Raw genomic sequence first — 20636 nt, 5'->3', positions numbered from 1 at the left:
CAGACTGCTTCGAGCAGCTACAAAATTTCATGCTGATACTTTCTTTTCCCCTTGAAGTTAACAGGTCTCTCTTTTTGTACAGTGCTCAATGTACTTGGAGAGCCGGGAAGGCATATCCAGAGTCAGTGTAAATGTTTACGTTATCTTTACTCAGCTCTAGGGCTTGAGTTAAAGCAATGAGTTCAGCCTTCTGAGCTGAGGTACCCTGAGGCAGGGATCTGGCCTGGATTACAGTGTCCAGAGTTACCATGGCATAGCCTGCACATCTCTCCCCTCGTGGATTGACAAAGCTGCTCCCATCCACATACAACTCCCAGTCTGCTACAGTCCAAAGATCAGGCCTGCTGGAATAGTCCATGTCCCAGACTTCAACACAGTTGTGTTCAACGGGACCCTCTGACGTTGGGAGCAAAGTGGCAGGGTTTAAGGTGTTGCAGACTTCAATGGCGATGTGGGGATTTTCACATAGCAGGCCCTGGTATTTGGTCAGCCTAACATCTGATAACCAGTGGTGCCCTCTGGTATTCATTAGAGTCACTACTGCCTGAGGTGCCTTGATATTTAGGTTCTGTCCAAGAGTTAGCTTATCTGATTCTTGTGCTAGCAGAGCAGTTGCTGCCAGGGCCCTTAAGCATGGGGCCATCCTTTGGAAACTCCATCCAGCTGCTTGGAGAGGTAAGCTACAGGCCTGGGCCTAGGTCCTACTGTTTGGACTAGGACCCCAACTGCCACTTTTTCTCTTTCTGCCACATATAATGTGAAGGGCTTTGTTAAATCAGGCAGCCCCAAAGCTGGAGCTGACATTAGTTTTGTTTTCAGTTCCTGATAGGCCTGACGCTGCTGGGATCCCCATTCAAAGGGCTCCTTGTCTCCCCCATTTGTCACAGTATAGAGGGATTTGGCTAGTACTGCGAAGTTTGGAAATCCACAATTTACAAAACCCATTGCTCCCAGGAGCTCTCTCACTTGCCTTTTAGTCTCAGGTTCTGCCACTTTGCAAGCGGCTTGCTTCCTCTCTGCTTCTATGCTGCGTTCCCCCTTCCGATGGTGAGCTTCAGATACTGCATTTGCTTTTTGGCAAATCTGGGCTTTCCTTTTAGACACTTTATACCCACACTCCTCCAGGTGCCGAAATAAGGCATTTGTTTGCGCACCAGACTGCCTGCCGTGGGGTGTCCCAATAGAAGGTTATCAGCATACGGGGGCAGCGTGCAAGCAAGACGCTTCTCCTCGGGGGTGGTCACCGGCTGAAGCCTCCCCAGGGATGATGAGAGAGTTTTTTGAGCCCCTGGGAAGCTGGGTCCAGGTGTATTGAGTGGTTACACCTGCTTCTGGGTTTCTGCCATTGATATGCAAATAGTTTTTGACCCTCCGAGGTCAGTCCAATGCTAAGGAGGTATTCTTTAAGTTTAATTAAGTGAACCAACTATCCTCTGCTGGCAATAATCCCAACTGCGCATGAGTTGGGTGCAAAGCCACTCAAGCCCTGCACAGGCCTGGGTGATAATATCACTCTTCTGCTTCAGGCTAGGGAGGCTCCACTGGCCTTTCCAAGGGACAGTGAGAGCCTAGATGACCCCTGCCTGAGGCTTTTTTAGCTGCAGGGAGTCTCTTTTTGAATGGGATAGTGGCCTCTGGTTTTACACAACAGGTTTTACCAGAGAAGAGGGGGCAGAGGCAGTCCATTAAGTACAAGAAAGTCTGTTCTCTTAACACCTTAATAGCTCTAACAATATTGGTTCTGTTTTTTTCATGGGGCGTTACAGGGCTGTTGTCCAAACTATGGGCTCTTTGGGGACATATGAGTCTGGCCCCCTTCTCTTTTAGTTTAGTGAACTTTCCATTAGATTGAACAGAGCCCCTTCACTTTTTATCTGAATCCTTGTGCTTAGGATCGCCCTGTTCTCCTGTTAACTGTGGGCATTTTTTTCCCAATGTCCTATTTCTTGACAAAATGCACACTGATCACGTTGCAGGCGCAGGCCGGCAGACTGTGGGGCTTTCCAGGAACTCCCCTTTTTCCATGCTCTTGGGGGCATTCCTATCATAGCAGCAGCTATCAAGTCAGCCTTCCGTTGAGCCTGACGTTCCTTTTCCCTGTGATTTCCCTCTGGCTTACCGCCTCTTGGTTTACGAACGCTTGGTTAGCTACTTCCAATAACTGAAGTATTCATGCATGCAAATCCTACCTGTTTCTGCCACTGAATTTGCCTGGACTTGGGAGTCCACGTTTCTCAACAGCGAGGGGGATGGTGGTTTCTAGCAGTCTGTCCCTTGACTACTAAAACAGTCGCTGCCTGCTCTCTTAGACACTTCGGAAGGTTTAACACTAACTGCAACCATGAGTCTATGTATGGAAATTGATCAAGGTGTTCTAGCTCACTGTATATAACCTCATGCCTTACTTCGGAGACAAGGGGTCCTGTCTAGCATCCCCTCTGGGGGCCAACCTACCCTACATGCTGGCCAATCTTCTCTACACAAAACCCTTAATTTCTCTGGTGTCAAAGTTACTTTATAATTCCCACTAAATCCCTTCTTGAAATTTTTCAGCATGGTTTCTAAAGGGGTGGGCTTGCTATGGGAGTGAGCCATATTAACACTTCAAAGAAACAATTCCCACAGTTAGGAGAGTGTTAGTTCATTCACAGCAGTTCCTGCCTAGCAAGAGGCAGCACGGAGCACTCTCCAATTTACATTCACTTCAATCCTTTTACAACGCCCAGAGGCTTCTTCACTCAGCCTTACGTGGCTGTCTCTAATTCTTTGTTTGTTTGTTTTGAGATGGAGTTTCGCTCTTGTTTACCCAGGCTGGAGTGCAATGGCACAATCTCACCGGAACCTCCGCCTCCTGGGTTCAGGTAATTCTCCTGCCTCAGCCTCCTGAGTAGCTGCGATTACAGGCACGCACCACTATACCCAGCTTATTTTTTGTATTTTTAGTAGAGACGGGGTTTCACCATGTTGACCAGGATGGTCTTGATCTCTTGACCTCGTGATCCACCCGCCTTGGCCTCCCAAAGTGCTGGGATTACAGGCATGAGCCACCGCACCTGGCCCGGCTGTCTCTAATTCTTACAAATTGCTCAAAGCATGAGGCCCTTCCTAATGGGCCCGATACCGTTTATGACTGATGAGTCCGGCTGGACACATCTACACACATAGACACACATCCAATTGCTCTCCTTCCAATTCAAAACCATACGCAAAAGCTTCCAAGGTTACAGAGAGAGCTATCTTCAAAAGTGCCAACCTGGACCTGCAGGTGATCAGGCCATGTCTCCACCCAAAATGGATGGGCTACTTTCCCGAGTTCAATCTTACCAAATTCAGTGGTCCAGACTTCCCCAAATACTCATTCCTCCTCGGTGTTCAGCCACTGGGGGGATCCACACTGCAGGGCCTCCCTGCTCTGCTCTGGCAAGGCTTTTCCACCAGGCAGATACCTGCCCAGGAGCGCTCTCAGGATGCATCACCCTAGCGAGCAGGAGTCCCCCTGCAGGGATGCTCCACAGGGCTAGGCAAACCACCTAAGAGACTTTTTCCCGCCGTTTGCTATCCGAGACTCACTTCCAGCCAACACACCAAAATGCAGCAGGAGTGGCTGCGGACACCGAATACAAGAGGAAGGAGGGTTTATTCGGCTGGGAGCAAGGTGGCATAGTTGCCTAACAGCCAAGCTCCCCTAACAAAGGAAGGTTCCATCTTCATATAGGCTTATACTTTAGATGTTACAGGTGGAAAATCTTAGCTTTACAGCTTAACATATGAAAAGGATCTCAGTTTACAGTCTCAGGAATTACATATGAAAAGGGTTTCAGTTTATAGTCTTAGGAATGAAAAGGGGAAGTTTACAGTCTTAGAAATGAAAAGGGAAAGTTGATCTGAGATGCCTGGGTCTTCCTCTTCACCAGTAAATCCCAGATAGCACACCTGCTATTGGCAAATCTGGGCCTTCATTTTAGAGACCTTGTATTCACAGGTCTCCAGGTGTCTGAGTGACAAGTCAGTTTCCCAGGCACATCCGGCTGCTACCAGGTGCCCTAGCAAAAGGTCATCCACGTACTGAAGCAGCACACAACCTAGATCGTTGGTGGACAAACTCTGGAGCTGCCAGGCCAATGCCTCTCTGAAGATGGTTAGGGAGTTCTTGAACACCTGTCCAAGCCGAGTCCAGGTGTACTGTGTTGTTATGCCTGACTCCAGATCTTCCTACTGGAAGGTAAACAGTTTTTGGCTCTCAAGGGCTAACCAGACACTCAGAAAGCATCCTTTAAGTCTAAGTGAGTGAACCAGCTGTTCTTAGCTGGCAACTCCCAGCAAAATATCAGGATTGGGCACTGTGGGGTGCAAGGTCACAGTTGCCTGGTTGACCAAGTGCAAATTCTGCACCGGTGTATAGTCCTTGGTCCCGGGTTTGAGGACAGGCATGAGAGGCATGTTCCAAGGAGACTGGCAGGGAACTAAAATACCATAAGCTTTCAGGGGTCTGAGATGGACCTGAATGCCCTCAAGAGCTCCCCTTGGTACTCAGTACTGCCTCTGTCTAACTGGTAGTGCCCCTGGCTTTACTTTGACAACCACTGGGGCTTGGTTTACTGCCAATCCTGGAGTGTTTTCTGCCCAGACCAGTGGCCATCCTTGGTCCAGGGGTTAATTCTCCTCCCAGCTTAGTTAGGAAGAGTCTCCACTCCTCCCTCAGGACTGGGAGAGCCATGATAATTTCTGCCTCAGGTAGTTTGAGCGAGCCCTTATCAGTAAATGTGACAGTAGCTCTTAGTTTGCTCAGCAAGTCTCTCCCCAAGAGGGGTAGGGGGCAGTCCAGCACATACAAAACCTGATGTATAATCTCGTGGCCTTCCATCAAACAGGTCCATGGTAGGCAGAAAGCCTGTTTCTTTGAAACTTTAGTGGCCCCAATTATATTTATTGTCTTACTGGACAAAGGAGCTACAGGTTGGGTCACCACCTAGTGATTTTTTTGTTTTTGTTTTAAGTTTGCTCTTACTGTTACACTGTTTGCCTTAAGCTGTTGAGCCTGGCAACTCCCACACACAGCTGTGCAGACAGCTCTCCCTTGTCTTTAGGGTTAGCAGTTGAACTTTTTTTATCCCTGATTTTTCTTTTTACCTTTTTTTTTTAAGCTACCAGCAGAGCTGATCTTTCTTTTATGCTGGGCTCAGCCTGAACTACGAGCGTTTTGCAGTAATTTGCTAGATAGGGCTGCAGCCACACAGGTTGGGTCTGAATTCTGATTAGCCATGAGTTAATGTAAGGGAATTGGTCCAGATGCCCTGGCTGTCCTTTGACCTTGATTACCACCTTAAATACACGGCCAATTGCTGTTGTTTTTTTAATCTGTAGTTTCTTTGTCTGGATGGCTGACACCAAAAGAAGGCCATTCTAATTCACAAAGAGTTTTTAACCTTTGAGGAGACAACTTTACATCATATTTCCCAGAAAAACCTTCCTTGCAATTGTTTAGCATGCACTCCAAAGGAGTAGGTGCAAGTTTTGACTCACTTCCCATTTTCATTTATTGCCTCCTTCCTCCACCTTTATGATGCACAATCACACAGATTCTGAGGTTCTGGTGATGCTTAATCAGGAGGATCCCTTAAACCCCCACAAAAATGCTCCTGCCTTCTGTGGGGACCCTCCTTTGGATTGTATGCACTATGTCAGCTGCCAGTCCAGCAGGCTCTATCCCACTCTTTGCTGGCTCTCAGGATATAAGGGTTTCCACATAATCTCCAGCTACCCCCGGAATGGGCACCCCTTAATCCTAGAGGGAGGCGATTAAGCTGCTCTCACCTGCCCTCTACAACAGGATTTTCCCCATCCTCTACGACAGGCCTTTCCTCCCTCCAACCAAGTCAGAAACAGAAACAAGTTTAAGGAGCCAAGTCTGGCTTACAGAGTAACAAAATTAAAACCAAAGTGCCGAGATTCACACACACACACACACACACACACACACACATGAACAAAACCAAACCAAGGTGCAAGACTCCATCTCAAAACAAACAAACAAAAGAATTAAAAATAATTGAAAGAAAATCAGTGAAACCAAAAGCTGGTTCTTCGTTGAGAAAATCAATAAAACAAAAATCTCTAGCCAGACTAATTAAGGAAAAAGACACAAATTTCCAGTGTCAGGAACGAAGGTAGACATCATTACAGACACCACAGACATTAAAAGGAAAATAAGGGCACAATATGAACAACTTTTTGCCAGTAAACTCAACATGTTAGATAAAATGGACAAATTCTGTGACAGACACAAACTAACAAAGCTCACTCACAAAGAAATAAACAACCTCAACAACTTTATATCTACCTGGAAAATTGAATTGTGGGTAATAACTTTTCTACAAAGAAAACTCAAAGCCTAGATGGCATCGTTGGTAAAATATGTCTATCCATATTTAAGGAAGAAATACCACCAATTCTACACAAACTCTTGTAGAAATTAAAGATGAAGGAATCTTTTCCAATTCATTCCATGAGACCAGCACCTTGATACCAAACCAGGCAAAGCTAGACCAAAGAGAATTATAGGAATCAATAACTTTCATAAACATAGACACAAAAGTTCTTAAAATTTTAGCAACCTGAATCCAACAATATCTTTAAAAGGATAATATGTCAGGTAGGGTTTTTCTAGGAATGCAAGTTACTGAAACTGAGAGGCATCAAAGGAACCCCAGAGCTAGGGCATGAAGCAGGTAAGAAAAGAAGGTGCCGTCTGCCACATGCTGAGAGAGTGAAGACTGCAGGCAGGGAGCAGCTGGCCCTGTGAGTTCGGGGGAGTCTCTCTCATCCCCCTCCCTTTTTTCTCTGTTTCTCCTTTAAAGCAAGGTTTCCAAGCTCTTTGCCTCACAGGTATCTCACCGGTAATTGACAAGCCTGCCCTCCTGCCTCTGTAGCTCAGTTTTCTCCATAGCCTTCATAGCCTTCAGTTTTCTCCATAGCCAGATAATGGCTGGGCATGGTGGCTCACGCTTGTAATCCCAGCACTTTGGGATACCAAAGCGGGCAGATGGTTTGAGTCTAGGACTTCAAGACCAGCCCAGCCAACATGATTAAACCCTGTCTCCACAAAAACTACAAAAATTAGTCAGACATAGTGGTGTGTGCCTGTAGTCCCAGCTGTTTGGAAAGCTGAAGTGGGAGGATTGCTTGAGCCCAGGAGGTGGAGGCTACAGCAAGCTGTGATCACACCACTGCACTCCAGCCTGGGAACACAGCAAGACCCTGTCTCAAAAAAAAGGAGGGGCGGGGGCTGGGTGCAGTGCTTGTGCCTGTAATCCCAGCACTTTGGGAGGCTGAGGCAGGCCAATCACGAGTTCAGGAGTTCAAGACCAGCCTGATCTACATGATGAATCCCCAGCTCTACTAAAAATATAAAAATTATTCGGGTGTGGTGGCGTGCACCTGTAATCCCAGCTACTCAGGAGGCTGAGGCAGGAGAATCACTTGAACCCGGGAGGCGAAGATTGCAATGAGCTGAGATGGTGCCATTCATTCCAGCCTGGGCAACAGAGTGAGATTCAACTTCAAAAAAAATAAAAAAGGATATGTGCTTTGGGGGCCCTTTTTTACCTTTTCCAGAGTATATCTCAGCCTCTCTCCACTCCAGCATTGTTGCCCCTCAGCCCAGTGCTCATGGAGTTTTTCCCAAGCAAGACGCTGGCACTGCTTTGTAAATGCTCATGTGTTCATTACACAGACACTTACTCACTTTAGTTTTTAAAATTTCATTTTAAAAGTAATACATGCATGCACAAGTTAAAAACGACTCCATACAAAAGTTTACACGGTAAACACTAATTCTCCCTTCATTCACCTACATTTACCAATGGTCCCTTTCCTGTATTAAAGAGACCTGAGGTCAGGCTGGGTGGCTCACAGCTGAAATCCCAGCACTTTGGGAGGCCAAGGCTGGCAGGTCAATTGAGGTCAGAAGTTCCCGACCAGCCTGGCCAACATGGTGAAACCTCATCTCTACTAAAAATACAAAAATTAGCTGGGCGTGGTGGCAGGTGCCTGTGATCCCAGCTACCTGGGAGGCTGAGGCAGGAGAATCACTTGAACCTCAGAAGTGGAAGTTGCAGTGAGCTGAGATCATGCCACTGCACTCCAGCCTGGGCAAGAGAGCGAGACTGTCTCAAAAAAATTAAAAAAAGAGACCTGAAGGTGCCTCATATACTGTTTAGAGACATTCATGCATGTAACGGTCTACACTCAGTGTCTGCTTTCTCTTTGCTTTTACTTAGCAATGTGTCCTGAAACGTTCCATGTGAAATTATATAGCAGCCTCTCAGTATTTTTAATGGCTGCACAGTGATCGATTTTACGAATGTATAGACACTAGATGCAAATGAATACATACCAATAACTCCATCTGCATAAAGTTCAGAAATAGGCAATACTAATATGTTTTCAAAATCCAGGCTAGAGGTCACCCCTGAGGAGGAAAAGGTCAGAGACCAAGGGGTAGGAGTTGCCAGGGGGCTGGTCATGCTGTTAGGGAAACAGGAGCCTAGGAGAGACAGGGTGATACTGTTTAAAAATCAACTCCATCTTTTTTTTTTTTTCTTTTTTGAGATAGGGCCTGGCTCTGTCATCCAGGCTGGAGTGCAGTGGCGTGATCTAGACTCATTGCAACCTCCACCTCCCGGGCTCAAGCCAACCTCCTACCTCAGCCTCTCAAGCAGCCGGGACTATAGGCACACAACCTCATGCCTGGCTAATTTTTGTATTTTTTTTTTTTTTATAGAGACATGGTTTTGCAGTGCTGTCCAGGCTGGGGTCAAATTCCTGGGCTCAAGCAATCCACCCATTTCGGCCTCCACAAATGCGGGAATTACAGACCTGAGCTACCAGGCCTGTCCCAACTCCATCTTTTCCTTTCTTTCTTTCTTTTTTTCTTTTTTTTTTTTGAGACATAGTCTCACTCTGTCACCCAGTCTGGAGTGCAATGGCATGATCTTGGCTCACTGCAACCTCTGCCTCCCAGGTTCAAGTGATTCTCCTGCCTCAGCCTCCTGAGTAGCCAGGATTACAGGCACATGCCACCATGCCTGGCTAATTTTTTGTATTTCTAATAGAGATGGGGTTTCACTATGTTAGCCAGGATGGTCTTGATCTCCTGACCTCATGATCCACCCTCCTCAGCCTCCCAAAGTGCCGGGATTACAGGTGTGAGCCACCGCACCCGGCCCCAACTCCATCTTAAAACTAGCAAGGCACATTCCTTGCCAGTCCTGACCCATGGTCGTAAGATGCTATGGCTAAAAGGGCAGTTTAGTAATGCCTGCAAGGACAAACTCCTATCACAACAAAATGTCTAGATGCTCCAATACTGCCTAAAAATATACAATTTAAGATAGTCATAGTCAGGCCAGGCACAGTGGCTCATGCCTGTAATCCAGCACTTTGAGAAGTCAAGGGTAGATTACCAGGTCAGGAGATCGAGATCATCCTGGCCAACATGATGAAACCCCTATCTCTACTAAAAATACCAAAAAAGTTAGCTGGGTGTGGTGGCACATACCTGTGGTCCCAGCTACTTGGGACGCTAAAGCAGGAGGATAGCTTGAGCCTGGGAGGTGGAGGTTGCAGTGAGCCAAGATCAGGCAATTGCACTCCAGCTTGGGCAACAGGGTGAGACCTTGTCTCAAAAAAATACATATATATAGTCATGCTGTGATGTATTTATGCATTAAAATGCCAAGAATAACTTTCTTTAAATAAAAAAAGCACTAAATTTTGCTATGCTGTCAGCCCACCCCCATGTAGACATAGCTTAGTTTTTGCACAGATAAGACCCCTACACAAGAGTTTAAAACAAAGAGGGTGTGTTCCCACCTTGCTTTCTGAGAATGGCCTGCTCTGTAACTGAGTAACTTTCAATAAACAACTCCTCACTGCACTCGGCAACTTGCCTTGAATTTCTTCTGGATAAGATCCAATAACCCTCTCTTGGGGTCTGGATGGAGACCACTTTTCAAGCAACAATGTTTCCTGCACCCAGTGGTGGTTATACAAGTGTGTCCACATTTTAATCATTCATTGAAATATACATGTACACTTGTGATTTCTGCACATTTCTGTATGACACTGTGCTTCAATTTTACAAATTTTAAGCTCAAAACCCATAGAGAGAGATACAGAGAAATAACAATGGATCCGTTTGATAAACAAACGTAGAACTCAACTATCTTGCACTCTTGCAGTAGCTGCCTCCGGTGTCACGGGGGGCTGCATGCATGCCAATTCCCCGCCCAATAACCTTTGGTAGGTTATCAAAGTGTGAGGACCTCGACTGTAAAATGAAAGTAATAATACAACCACCTGATATTGTTGCAAGGATTTAATATAACCAATGTAAAGTGGGCAGAAGTGCTCCGCAGGCACATAGCAGGTGCTCAATAAATGCCAGGACCAAAATACCACAAAACTGGAATTTTTATAAGGAAAAGGATCTTTTCTTCAGTGCTCAACGAGGAAATAGAACGGCGCAGTTCGCGGTGGCTGACGCCTGTAATCTCAACACTTTGGAAGGCCTAAGCGGGAAGACTGCTTAAGCTCAAGAGTTCCAGACCAGCCCGGGCAACATAGCGAGACCTCTTCTCTACCAAAAAAAAAAAAAAAAATTAATTAGCTAGCGTTGCGCGGTGGCAGTATGGTAGCCAATGAGGTTTATCCGAAGCGCGATTATTGCTAATTGAAAACTTTTCCCAATACCCCACCGTGACGATTTGCAATAGAGTCGGCATTGGCAATTTTTAACAGTCTCTACGAAAACTATCTCAGTAAAAAAAGAAAAAGAAAAAGAAATAAAAATTAGCTGAGGGCAGTGGTGCGCACCTGTAGTCCCAGCTACTCGGTTCGCTCGAGTCCAAGGATTCCAGCCTGGGCGACAGAGCAAGACACCTCTAGAAAAAAAGAAAAATACTTTAGGTGAAATATCCAGGGCCGGCCTTCTTGGAGAGGGCGCTCTCACAAAGGAGCGTGGCCCGAGTTGCTGCGGCGCGGGAAAAGTGCCTTCCTGGACTGGGGAATTCGCAGCTCCACCGACTCGGGCCTCGCCCACGAAATCAGCCTAGCCCAGCTCCGCTTTCTGGCGCCCCCATCCCCTTTAAAACGGAGCCATGACATCATCCCCGACGCTGCGCAGCCTACCTTGGCCACGCCGCGACCGCTTTTTCCGGGCGACCTCAATTGGCTGGCCAGCTTCTGGAGGCTCCGCCCCCTTCGCGCAGCCAGCCCCGGACGCCCGCTGTCAATCGGGCCAGGTAGGAGCGGTGATTGGCCGCGTGCCCCGCCCTCCAGAAAGTCCCACCGGGCTTGCGTAGGCTGCACGCTTGGGAGGGAGGGGCGCGGTGCCGCGTCTGGAGTCGCAGCCGTCTGGGTCCTCTAGCCCGCCCGCCCGCGCGGTCCATCCTGCAGCCAACCTATACTGGGCAGGGCCGGCGCGGCCTGGCCATGGAGTCCTACGACATCATCGCCAACCAGCCCGTGGTCATCGACAACGTGAGGCCCGGCAGCCAGGGGGAGGGCGGGCGCGCCTCCCCCGGGGGCGCCAGCGGCAGCGTAGGGAGGGATCCCCTCCGCCCGCCTTGGCGCGGCCGTCGCCCCCGCTTGGCCGCTCGCTTCGCTCCCGGGGCGTGCGCTCTCTTGGCCCTGTAGGGCCGGCCTTGGGGCGAGCCCCTTCCCCGACCCCTTCCCAAGCCGGGCGGGGAAGTTCGGGAAAGCTTGAATGACAGCCGGGCGGCCGGCGGGGAACGCGCCTCGGACCCTTCTCAGTTGAGAACGCTGTCGCTGGGCAGGTTTCGACCCCAGTCCCTTTCCCAGTCCTTCGGCCCTGGCTCTGGCTACCTGACAGAGGTGGGGTGACATTTGTCCTTTACACACTGCTGGCTTCATCTTTGGGGCTGCACCCCGAGGCAACAAATTCACGGTACTGTCACCCACATGTCCACCACCATCTGGTTGCCTTTTGGCTACTTTGACTTTCTTCTTAAATGCTCCCTCTGCTGAGCAAACACCACACCAGCAGGGCAGTAGAGAGTACATGGCCACTCTTCCCAGTATCAGCAAACAATTTGGGTGCTCGTTTGGAAGCCTCAGAGGAAAGATGTCAGGCTTCCTGTGGCTTTGTGCTTCAGCAGTGGGGCTCGGCTTGCTTTCAGCTGTCATAGGAAGATTTTTGGCCTCTGAGCTCTGACATGGGGAGAAGATAAGGGCTGGGATCTTTGGGTCTGCCCCTAGCTGGATATCTATGTCTGGTGTGCGGGCCTTGGAGTTTTTGGTAATGACTCACTTCTGCTCTTTCTGGGATCTGTCTCCCTCCCACATAACCCTGTGGGGTCTCTGAATGGCTGTTTTGGAGTACCCATGTGGGCTCCCTGAATCACAACAGGCGATGTTTAATAAGGAGGCTAATACAGAGTTTGGGGATGTGCTGTCACAACAGCAGGACGCTGCTGGAAGGAGCAGGCTTCTTCCTTTCTTGATGTGCAAATAACTCATATAGGCTAATCAACAGGCTTGAGTTCAAAAGGGTACCGTTGGCCCCTGAGAATTCCAGCCCTCCTCTGTAACTTGGAGATGTTTATTTCTGCCTCAGACTCAGAGAGTTGCGATGAAGAGTGGTGGGGCTGAGTTGAGAAGCTGATCCCCTCGCTGGGTGGGAGGTTTCTAATTGCCACGTTCTTTTGGATATCCTTAAGTCCAGCTTCCAGGTGGGGGCAGCGATAGAACCAAGTTCTCCCAGCAGTCTCTGGGGAAGCCACTTGAGGGAAGCTGCCAGTCATCCCATGCACCCATTGGTCTTCTCCAGCAGGCCCTGTAGGTGGTCCATGTTCCATGCCTCCTGGGTTCTTGGGAGAGAGGGAAGTGTTGAAAATAATAATAATAATAAACAGAAGGGTTTCTAGCTTTGGGAGTAGCATGTGCTGTGGAATCCTCCTGCTGGAGCCAACCCTTGTGTGCAGAGGAAGGTGTCCTTCACAGTTTCTCCATCATCTCTGTATTGGCTAGCTTATTGTTGGTAGTGCACACTGACCTGTACATTGTAGGATGTGCAGCAGCAGCCCTGGCCTCTGCCCATTAGATGCCAACAGCATCCCCCACTCCATGTATTCTCTCCCCAGCTGCCAGACATTGCCAAGTTTTGCCAGGGGAGGAGGATGCAAAACTGCTCCCAGTCTTGAACCATTGGTGTACTTGCAAATGATCCTGGCAGGGTCCCTGGCTTCCTCACTGGCCTTCCTTGGCGGAGCAGCCAGATCTCTCCATTGCAGGGCGCAGGCTTCATCTGGTGGTGCATGTTGTGGAGCTAAACTTTGTTTTTCCTTGCAGGGTTCGGGGGTGATCAAAGCTGGCTTTGCAGGAGACCAGATTCCCAAATACTGTTTCCCAAACTAGTAAGTGTGGCTCAGGCAACAGCCCCAGCCCTTTTGTTTACTTTCTGTGAGAACATTGGCCTTCTGTCACAGCACTCTTTGAAGACAATTTTTGCCCTGACCTGTATGGAAAACACCAAATTTGTGAGGTTGACACTATTGGGAGAGCTCTGAAGAACAACACAAGCATTCTAGGGTTTCCTTTTGTCTTTGGAGTCTCTTGTTTTGGTCTTATTGAGCCAGCAAGGAGGAATAGCAACCAGCATTTCCCTGGGGATGAAGTATGTTAGCAGCAGCAAGAATAAAGGGAGGTACCTCCAAGGGGAGCCCTGAACTCACAGTAGGAAGAGTGAGAAGTTAGATGGCCAGCCACCCTTTCCTCCCCGCAAGGGTTTTCTACAGGGCTGTTTTCAGACTCCAGCAAATGTCTTTTTTAGTTAAGGGGGGAACCCTTGCCCTGTATGGTACTGGTGAAGGTGGGAATAGGAGAGAAGTGCAAACCCAGAGAGCCTGGGGTGCCCCTTGTACCTGCTCTGAACCCATTGGGAAAGTTGCCCTTAGGAGTCCCTCTTCCCAAATCCTGGAGGCTTTGGAATGAATGGCCTAAAGGCAGGGGGCAGCAGGAGATCCTACGCCCCTGAGTGGCAGGCTAGCCCAAGCCTGGCCTAGTCTGGGACAGAGCCAGCATCCCTGTCGAGCTTCAGTGTTCCTTTCCGACTGCGTGGGTAATTAGAGGTTCCTTTGCCTTTAGTGATAGTGCATCAGATCCTACAGTTTCTAAGAACTAAATCTCTGATCCAGAAGCCCTGGCAGTGGGAAGGGCGGCATTGACTGAGTGAGAGTGGGTGCACAAGGAAGCCCTGACCCAGCTTTCTGGGGCGGTCCTCCCTCAGTCTGTGGACAGTGATGGCAGCCCTGCCCTGCCGAAGTCACCACTGGCTGCAGGAGGCTGACTCTCTGCCAGGGCTGGGCCATGGAGGGCTGGGTTCTGGTGCTCAGACATGCAGCTGTCTTGCCAACTGTGCCTCCTGACCCTCAGCTTCTTGTCCCATCCAGCTCCCCTCTCTAGCCCCAAATCCCATGGACCCCAGTTCCAATCTGTGCCCCCCAGCCACATCCTGGTGCTCCAGAGGCCAGGTACCCTCTGGGCAGCTGGGGTTGGATTTCGGTTTTTCTGGACACAAGCTCCACCCTGCTCTCTGCCCACCTCGCTGGTGTTATCTGTCTTCACAGTGTTGGGAGGCCCAAGCACATGCGGGTGATGGCCGGAGCCTTGGAGGGGGACCTCTTCATCGGACCAAAAGCAGAGGTAACGCTGCGGAGCCTGCCTTTCCCTAGCTGTAGGATCCTCAGTTTCAGGGACATGGCAGATGTGAGAGGCCTGTATTCTTGGGCCTCTGCTGGTGCCCTCCCTAGCACCTCCTCTGGGTTCCAGCTGGGAAGTGCTGCACAGGGGCACCTCCCCTCTGAAACGGGGCAGTGGGTAGAGCTCACCGTGTCCTGTCTTTTAGAAGCTATTTGGAAGCTACAAAAGCAAGAACTGATTAAAAACTGAAGTAAGAGTCAGAATCATATGCACTTGATGTCTGCTCTGTTGAGGGTCGTGGGGCTGCCTCTTACACGGTAGCCAGGGTGGCCTGCCAAGGGGCCCCACTGCCCGATCAGACTGTGAGGAGAGCATGTGTGGGTGTGGGGAGAACATCGAGCTGAGCTTGGGCAAGTATGGTTTAGGCACCTGAGGAGCATTGTGTGAAGTGCTGGGGCGTGAGGCATGGTTCAGGGCCCAGAAAGGGGAGGCCTGAGCTGGAGGTGCAGAGATAGGGGTCTTGCAGATGGGGTCAATAGGGGCCAAGGTGGTGAGAGGAGCTAAGTGGTGCTTGGTGAGAAGGGGCATACCTGGGGGACAGTGAATGGCAGGTGGAGGCAGCGTGTATTGGTGCATGCAGGAGACGTGAGGACCGTCCAAAGGGCTGGGGGGAGAGGTGCAGGTCAGGGGGCACAGGTGGCCCAGGAGGGGCCATGTTGGATGGCTACAAGGCACCGGTGCTGGCAGAGTGCGAGGAGAATGCGGGGGATGCGCCGGCAGTGAGAACTGGAAAAAGAGGGCCCTGTGGGTGGGAGTGGCACTTAGCCACCCTCTCTGATCCCTGCAGTTGAAGCTAGCTGGGCTCTGCAAGCCTCAGAAACTGTTGGGCAGATGAACCCGTGCTGAGTTCAGGATCCGCTGCAGAGCCTGGGACACTCAGGGAACCAGGGTGGCTCTGGTCAGGGCAGGTTGGGGAGCTTCCAGGGGGGTGGAAAGCAGCCACTGAGCAAGGGGCAGGTGCCATACCTCCCTTCCCACCCCACCAGGAGCACCGGGGGCTGCTGACCATCCGCTACCCCATGGAGCACGGCGTGGTGCGAGACTGGAACGACATGGAGCGCATCTGGCAGTACGTCTACTCCAAGGACCAACTGCAGACCTTCTCGGAGGAGGTGTGGCAGCTGCCGCTCTTGCACACTCCGCATTCTCCTGGCTGTTCCCCTCTCCTCTGTGTCCCTCCTGGCCAGTCTCCCACATTTCCCCTCTGCATTTTGAGAGGGTCTGCTGCCTTTCCATGTGTGTCTGGGTGCACATGCATACCCAGTGGCTGCCGGGCAGAACCTTCCAGAAAGACCCAGATCTCTGGAAGAGTAACTGCCGGCAGATAAAGGGATAGTGCCCTCAGGAGTGGTAGGAGGCTGAGCCGCCTATGCTCTAGCAGGTGTGGCTCTCTGGAAAGAGCCTTCTAGGGCCTTGCAAGTTGCCTCCATGCATACCTACAACTGTCCCGTCCCTCGCAGCATCCTGTGCTCCTCACGGAGGCCCCGCTCAACCCCAGTAAGAACCGGGAGAAGGCAGCGGAGGTATTCTTTGAGACCTTCAACGTGCCAGCCCTGTTTATCTCCATGCAAGCTGTGCTTAGTCTGTGAGTAATCCCCAAGCCCTGGCTCCCCCGAGTCCTGTCCTCCCTGTGCTGTCCTCCTGCTTGCCATGACCGGGGTCTGACTTCCCTTGAAAAACAGCCCCTTGATGACTGTTCCTCTAGGAATTCCCTCATGTCCTTTCTTCAGACTAGATAATGCAGACGTGCCAGGGTTCCTCCCCTGGGTGAGGAGGTCCCCGTGCCTCAATGGCTGAGGTGAGGGGATGCTGACCTGGTGACAGGTATGCAACGGGACGCACGACAGGAGTGGTTCTAGATTCGGGGGACGGGGTCACTCACGCTGTGCCTATCTATGAGGGCTTTGCCATGCCACACTCCATCATGCGGGTGGACATTGCCGGCCGTGACGTTTCCCGCTTCCTCCGACTGCTGCTGCGCAAGGAAGGGGTTGACTTCCACACCTCAGCAGAGTTTGAGGTTGTCCGGACCATTAAAGAGGTGATGAGGGGCAGGAGGGCATGGATACCACCTGGGATGGGGAAAGCGTGGCACCAAGGCACAGGTGTCCCAGGTGCAGCTTTCTGAGGATTGTGTCCCTGCCCCCACAGCGAGCCTGCTACCTGTCCATCAACCCACAGAAGGACGAGGCTCTGGAGACAGAGAAGGTGCAGTACACCTTGCCAGATGGCAGCACACTTGATGTAAGTGACTGGGGCTGGCACTGGAGCAGCAGCCGATGCCCAGCCCAGGGGAAGGGGTGGCCTGCTTCTCCAGGAAGCCTGTCTGCCTCACTCTTGTACACTAAAGGTTGGGCCTGCGAGATTCCGAGCCCCTGAGCTGCTGTTCCAGCCGGACCTTGTGGGGGATGAGAGTGAGGGGCTCCACGAGGTGCTGGCCTTTGCCATCCACAAGTCTGACATGGACCTGCGCCGGACACTGTTCGCCAACATTGTGCTTTCAGGTGGCTCAACGCTTTTCAAAGGTACTATGGCTTGGGAGTTGGCAGTGGTGAGGTAAGGCTGAGGGCTCTGGACCCTCAGAGACTGCACCCCCACCCAGAGCCATTTTCTATTGGCTTTACCCTAGACACTCCTTTGGTGGTATTCAGGAAACTTTTTTTTTTAACATACCAAGATTTAAAATTAAATTGTGTTTACTCTGTAAATAGAGGACTTTACACAGCTCTGAAGTGCATTGTGAGTGTTGAGCAAGGAGCACGCGCAGCTTCATCTCAGCTGCCTGTGAGGACGTAGGGGCCGTAGGCAGCCATGGGGCCGGATCATTCTTTTTTTTTTTTTTTGAGACGGAGTTTCGCTCTTGTTACCCAGGCTGGAGTTCAGTGGCACAATCTTGGCTCACTGCAACCTCCATCCCCCAGGTTCAACTGATTCTTATGCCTCAGCCTCCTGAGTAGCTGGGATTACAGGCACGAGCCACTATGCCTGGCTAATTTTTATATTTTTAGTAGAGATGGGGTTTCACCATCTTGGCCAGGTTGGTCTCAAACTGCTGACCTCATGGGGGCCGGATCATTTCTCAGCCCTGCCCTTCATCTTGGGAAATGCTGCTGAGAGAGGACCAGCAGCAGCTGGGGCCCTGAAGGTCAGGTGTGGGGAGCTATCAGTGAGGAGGCTGGGGGCAGACACCAGGCTCAGCCAGCCTTGTGTTCCAGGCTTCGGAGACCGATTACTCAGTGAAGTGAAGAAGCTTGCCCCAAAGGACGTCAAAATCAAGGTAAGGTTACAGAGATACCCCTGGAGCGCTAGGGCGCTGGCAGCCTTGGGGAAGAGGAGTTGGGAGAGGGGGGAGGGGGGAGGGGAAGAGGTTGGGGGTGGATGCCGCCTCCACAACCGCTCTCTGGCTCAGGTCCACCCAGCCCTACTCCCTCCAGTGCCACTGCTGCCACTCCCCAGCTGATGCCTTTGCTGTCAGGTCTCAGGCCCTGGGGAAGGTGACCTCAAGGCCAGGAGGGTGGCTTCTGGGTGGGGACCCACAGTTATGTGGCCACGTCCTCCCTCTAGATCTCGGCCCCGCAGGAACGGCTGTACTCCACATGGATTGGGTGAGGCGGGGCTCAAGGGAGGGCTCTGGGAGGAGACCACTTTACCCTGGACACTCTTCCCAGGGGTTGGCCCTGGCCTGGTGGAGGTTGGTGGATTTCCCTCCCAAATTAGGGAAATGGAACTCTGAGCGCCAGGAAAGGTGGTTGGCTCTCCGACAGGTCCACAGCAATGCTTACCCTCCATCCCCACAGCGGTTCCATCCTGGCCTCGCTGGACACTTTTAAGAAGATGTGGGTGTCCAAAAAGGAATATGAAGAGGATGGTTCCCGTGCCATTCATCGCAAAACCTTCTAGTGCCCAAGGAGGGTGGGCATATTGGGAGACGGGGAGGGAGGGGAGTCAGAGCCTTTAACCCTTTTTGATCTGGGCTCATATACTAGGCTTAGGGTCCCCTGCATGCCCTGAACCCCTGGGCAGGCGGGCGCAGCAGTGTCCCCCTGCAGCCTTCCCTTCTACACACATACACACACACACGTGCATGTGGCATGTTCACATGCACATGCACACACACAACATTGAGCTGCACGGACAGGAGCCTTGAGCTGGCACGTAGGAATTGAGCGCCATGTTGGGCTGTTCTGGGTTTCCCCCTGGCAGGGCCAGCTAGGCCTGTGGTTCCCTGCTCTGATGCTCAGGGCTGCCTCCCCGAGCTCCCAGGGTCAGAATCCCTGGATACCTGTGTAACCAGCTTTGGGGACTGGGTTGGAGGGGGCAGCCAGCAACTACCACTGGTGTGTAGTGTATCCATTGCTACCTCCTGTTCATGACCTAACAGGATAGCCCATTTGCTTTCACCCTCTGTTCTCCCATCTTCCTGGGTAGATGCCCTGGTGTAGGGCTGAGTACTGAGTGGTCTTCCATCCCCACCAAGCGGATGCAGCCAGAGTCAGGCGCTGCGGAGCCAGAGCAGAGGATGCACAGTGCCTGGAGCTGCTGCGTGTTCCCCTTCAGAGCACTTCATCAACTTGCTTCTCCCTCTCCTTTACCCCTGGGCAGGAAAGGGTTAATGCTCGTCATTTATTAAGGGGAAGCCTCTTAATAAGGAGTCAGACCTAAAAGCAGGTGAGGGACATTTTCTTCTCTCACCTCCCCAAAGAAAGAGGTTGTCACTTTTGCCATGGCCAGGGGCCCACCTCCCTCTCTCAGATATGTACAATAATTTAACACAGTTGCCTGAAAAGAAAACTTTTGTAAATCATTATAGTAATAATTATGGACAAGGTCCAGTGTGTGATTCTGTTTTCTTGTGGCTCTTTGTGCTGTTGTTTGCTCTTCCATCCCTGGAGACTGAGAGAAAGGACTAGAGAGAAACACAGTATGGCATTGGCTCTAGCTCAGCAGTGTGAGGGTTTCAGTGGTTGGCTGAGCAACGGGGCATGGGAGGCCTCAGGAGGCCAGGCTCTCCCCTTGGAGCATAATTCCCTCTCCTGTTACCCCACTGCTGCAGTCCACCAGGGGAAGCAGAACCAGGCTGCCTTCTTTACCCCCAGGACCTTGGATGGGCCTGTTTGGGCACCTCTGCCCACACCATTCAGCCAGGGCTAAGGCTGGTGGACACCAGCAATGAGGAAGGCTTATCCGTTCAGACAAGTCAGGATGGGGAAGGCAGGAAGAGACAAAGAGGCTGTGAGCTTAGCCAGGCCCTAGAGGAAGAGGCAGAAGAGCAAGGAGACGAAGAGTGGAAGGAGGAGTGAGGAATTACAGTTTGGAGAATATCTGCTCTTTACTTTCTTAAGTGTTTAAGCACCTACAGCATGTCCAGGATAGTGCTGTGTGTTTGAAGCCAATAGTTGACAAGTTATATCCTTGCCCTAACAAACATATAGGTCAGGGGAGTAGGACAGATGGGCTGTTTTAGTACAGAGTTGTGGGGGCCGAGGTGACAGGCGTCTAGCCCAACAGGTGGGGCAGGCCGACTTGCAAGGGCCCAGAGGTTAGCCAGAGAGGGGGAAGGCATTCTATGCAGAGGTAAGAGCCCACAGAAGCACCTGCGCCCAGTGGGGCTGAAGAGAAAGGCATGGACCCATTGTCCAGTCAGCAGGGAAGGGTCAGTGGTCTCCTGTGGCCATCGTGTGAGATGAACCAAAAAGGTGGGTTGAGCTGGCATGTGGAGGATTGTTAGCTGTGTCCTGGGAGACGGGTGGCCAGCCATAGAAGGATGGTGACCAGGGCAGTGTGTTGTAGGCAGTTAAGATTTGTGGGGGCCAAGGGAGGGCCCAGAACTGAAGAGATGAGGTAGGAGTGGGGAG

General features: G+C 51.1%; 2 protein-coding genes and 1 non-coding gene across 16 annotated transcripts in view; 2 read left to right on the top strand and 1 right to left on the bottom strand.

Moving 5' to 3' along the window:
* Positions 1-11246, bottom strand: part of C14H2orf92 (chromosome 14 C2orf92 homolog) — a 44829-nt gene extending 33583 nt beyond the window's left edge. For 5 of the 8 annotated variants that reach the window (XM_078348693.1, XM_078348696.1, XM_078348697.1 and 2 more), the window contains exon 1: positions 10876-11123. The gene's annotated coding sequence lies outside the window, so the exon portion shown is untranslated. Of the gene's footprint in view, positions 1-10875; positions 11124-11190 lie in introns of those variants that run through there. The other 3 variants (XM_078348694.1, XM_078348689.1, XM_078348691.1) reach the window with 1 other exon arrangement.
* On the top strand, positions 10672-10811 carry LOC118147486 (U4 spliceosomal RNA). Its single transcript, XR_008476533.2, has one exon. It is a non-coding gene; the product is annotated as a U4 spliceosomal RNA (small nuclear RNA).
* Positions 11247-11426: 180 nt separating the features above from the next.
* On the top strand, positions 11427-19607 carry ACTR1B (actin related protein 1B). 7 transcript variants are annotated; one of them, XM_008991932.5, is made up of 12 exons: positions 11427-11541; positions 13372-13436; positions 14649-14724; positions 15768-15893; positions 16242-16366; positions 16606-16822; positions 16933-17025; positions 17132-17306; positions 17997-18058; positions 18346-18386; positions 18579-18693; positions 19210-19607. In XM_008991932.5, the coding sequence occupies exons 1-11, from the start codon at positions 11494-11496 to the stop codon at positions 18679-18681; spliced, it is 1131 nt and encodes a 376-aa protein (XP_008990180.1). In that variant the 5' UTR covers positions 11427-11493; the 3' UTR covers positions 18682-18693; positions 19210-19607. The 7 variants fall into 7 exon arrangements, 6 of the variants coding, with proteins under 6 accessions (XP_008990180.1, XP_054100504.1, XP_078204811.1 ...); XM_054244529.2 differs by having other exon boundaries at positions 11427-12858; XR_008476187.2 differs by lacking the exon at positions 18346-18386.
* Positions 19608-20636: the final 1029 nt, after the last annotated feature.

Source organism: Callithrix jacchus, chromosome 14 (assembly GCF_049354715.1).
Source record: "Callithrix jacchus isolate 240 chromosome 14, calJac240_pri, whole genome shotgun sequence".
Classification (NCBI taxonomy): domain Eukaryota; kingdom Metazoa; phylum Chordata; class Mammalia; order Primates; family Cebidae; genus Callithrix; species Callithrix jacchus.
Note: the sequence above shows the minus strand (reverse complement) of the source record. Positions and strands in the feature narration are given on the sequence as shown.

What these genes read in the sequence shown, in the direction of transcription:
- ACTR1B (XM_008991932.5), top strand. Translation starts at nt 11,494, where the DNA reads ATGGAGTCCTACGACATCATCGCCAACCAGCCCGTGGTCATCGACAAC. An exon ending in TGCAGACCTTCTCGGAGGAG is followed by an intron (nt 15,894 to 16,241) that starts GTGTGGCAGCTG and finishes CGTCCCTCGCAG; the next exon opens with CATCCTGTGCTCCTCACGGA. An exon ending in CAGATGGCAGCACACTTGAT is followed by an intron (nt 17,026 to 17,131) that starts GTAAGTGACTGG and finishes TGTACACTAAAG; the next exon opens with GTTGGGCCTGCGAGATTCCG.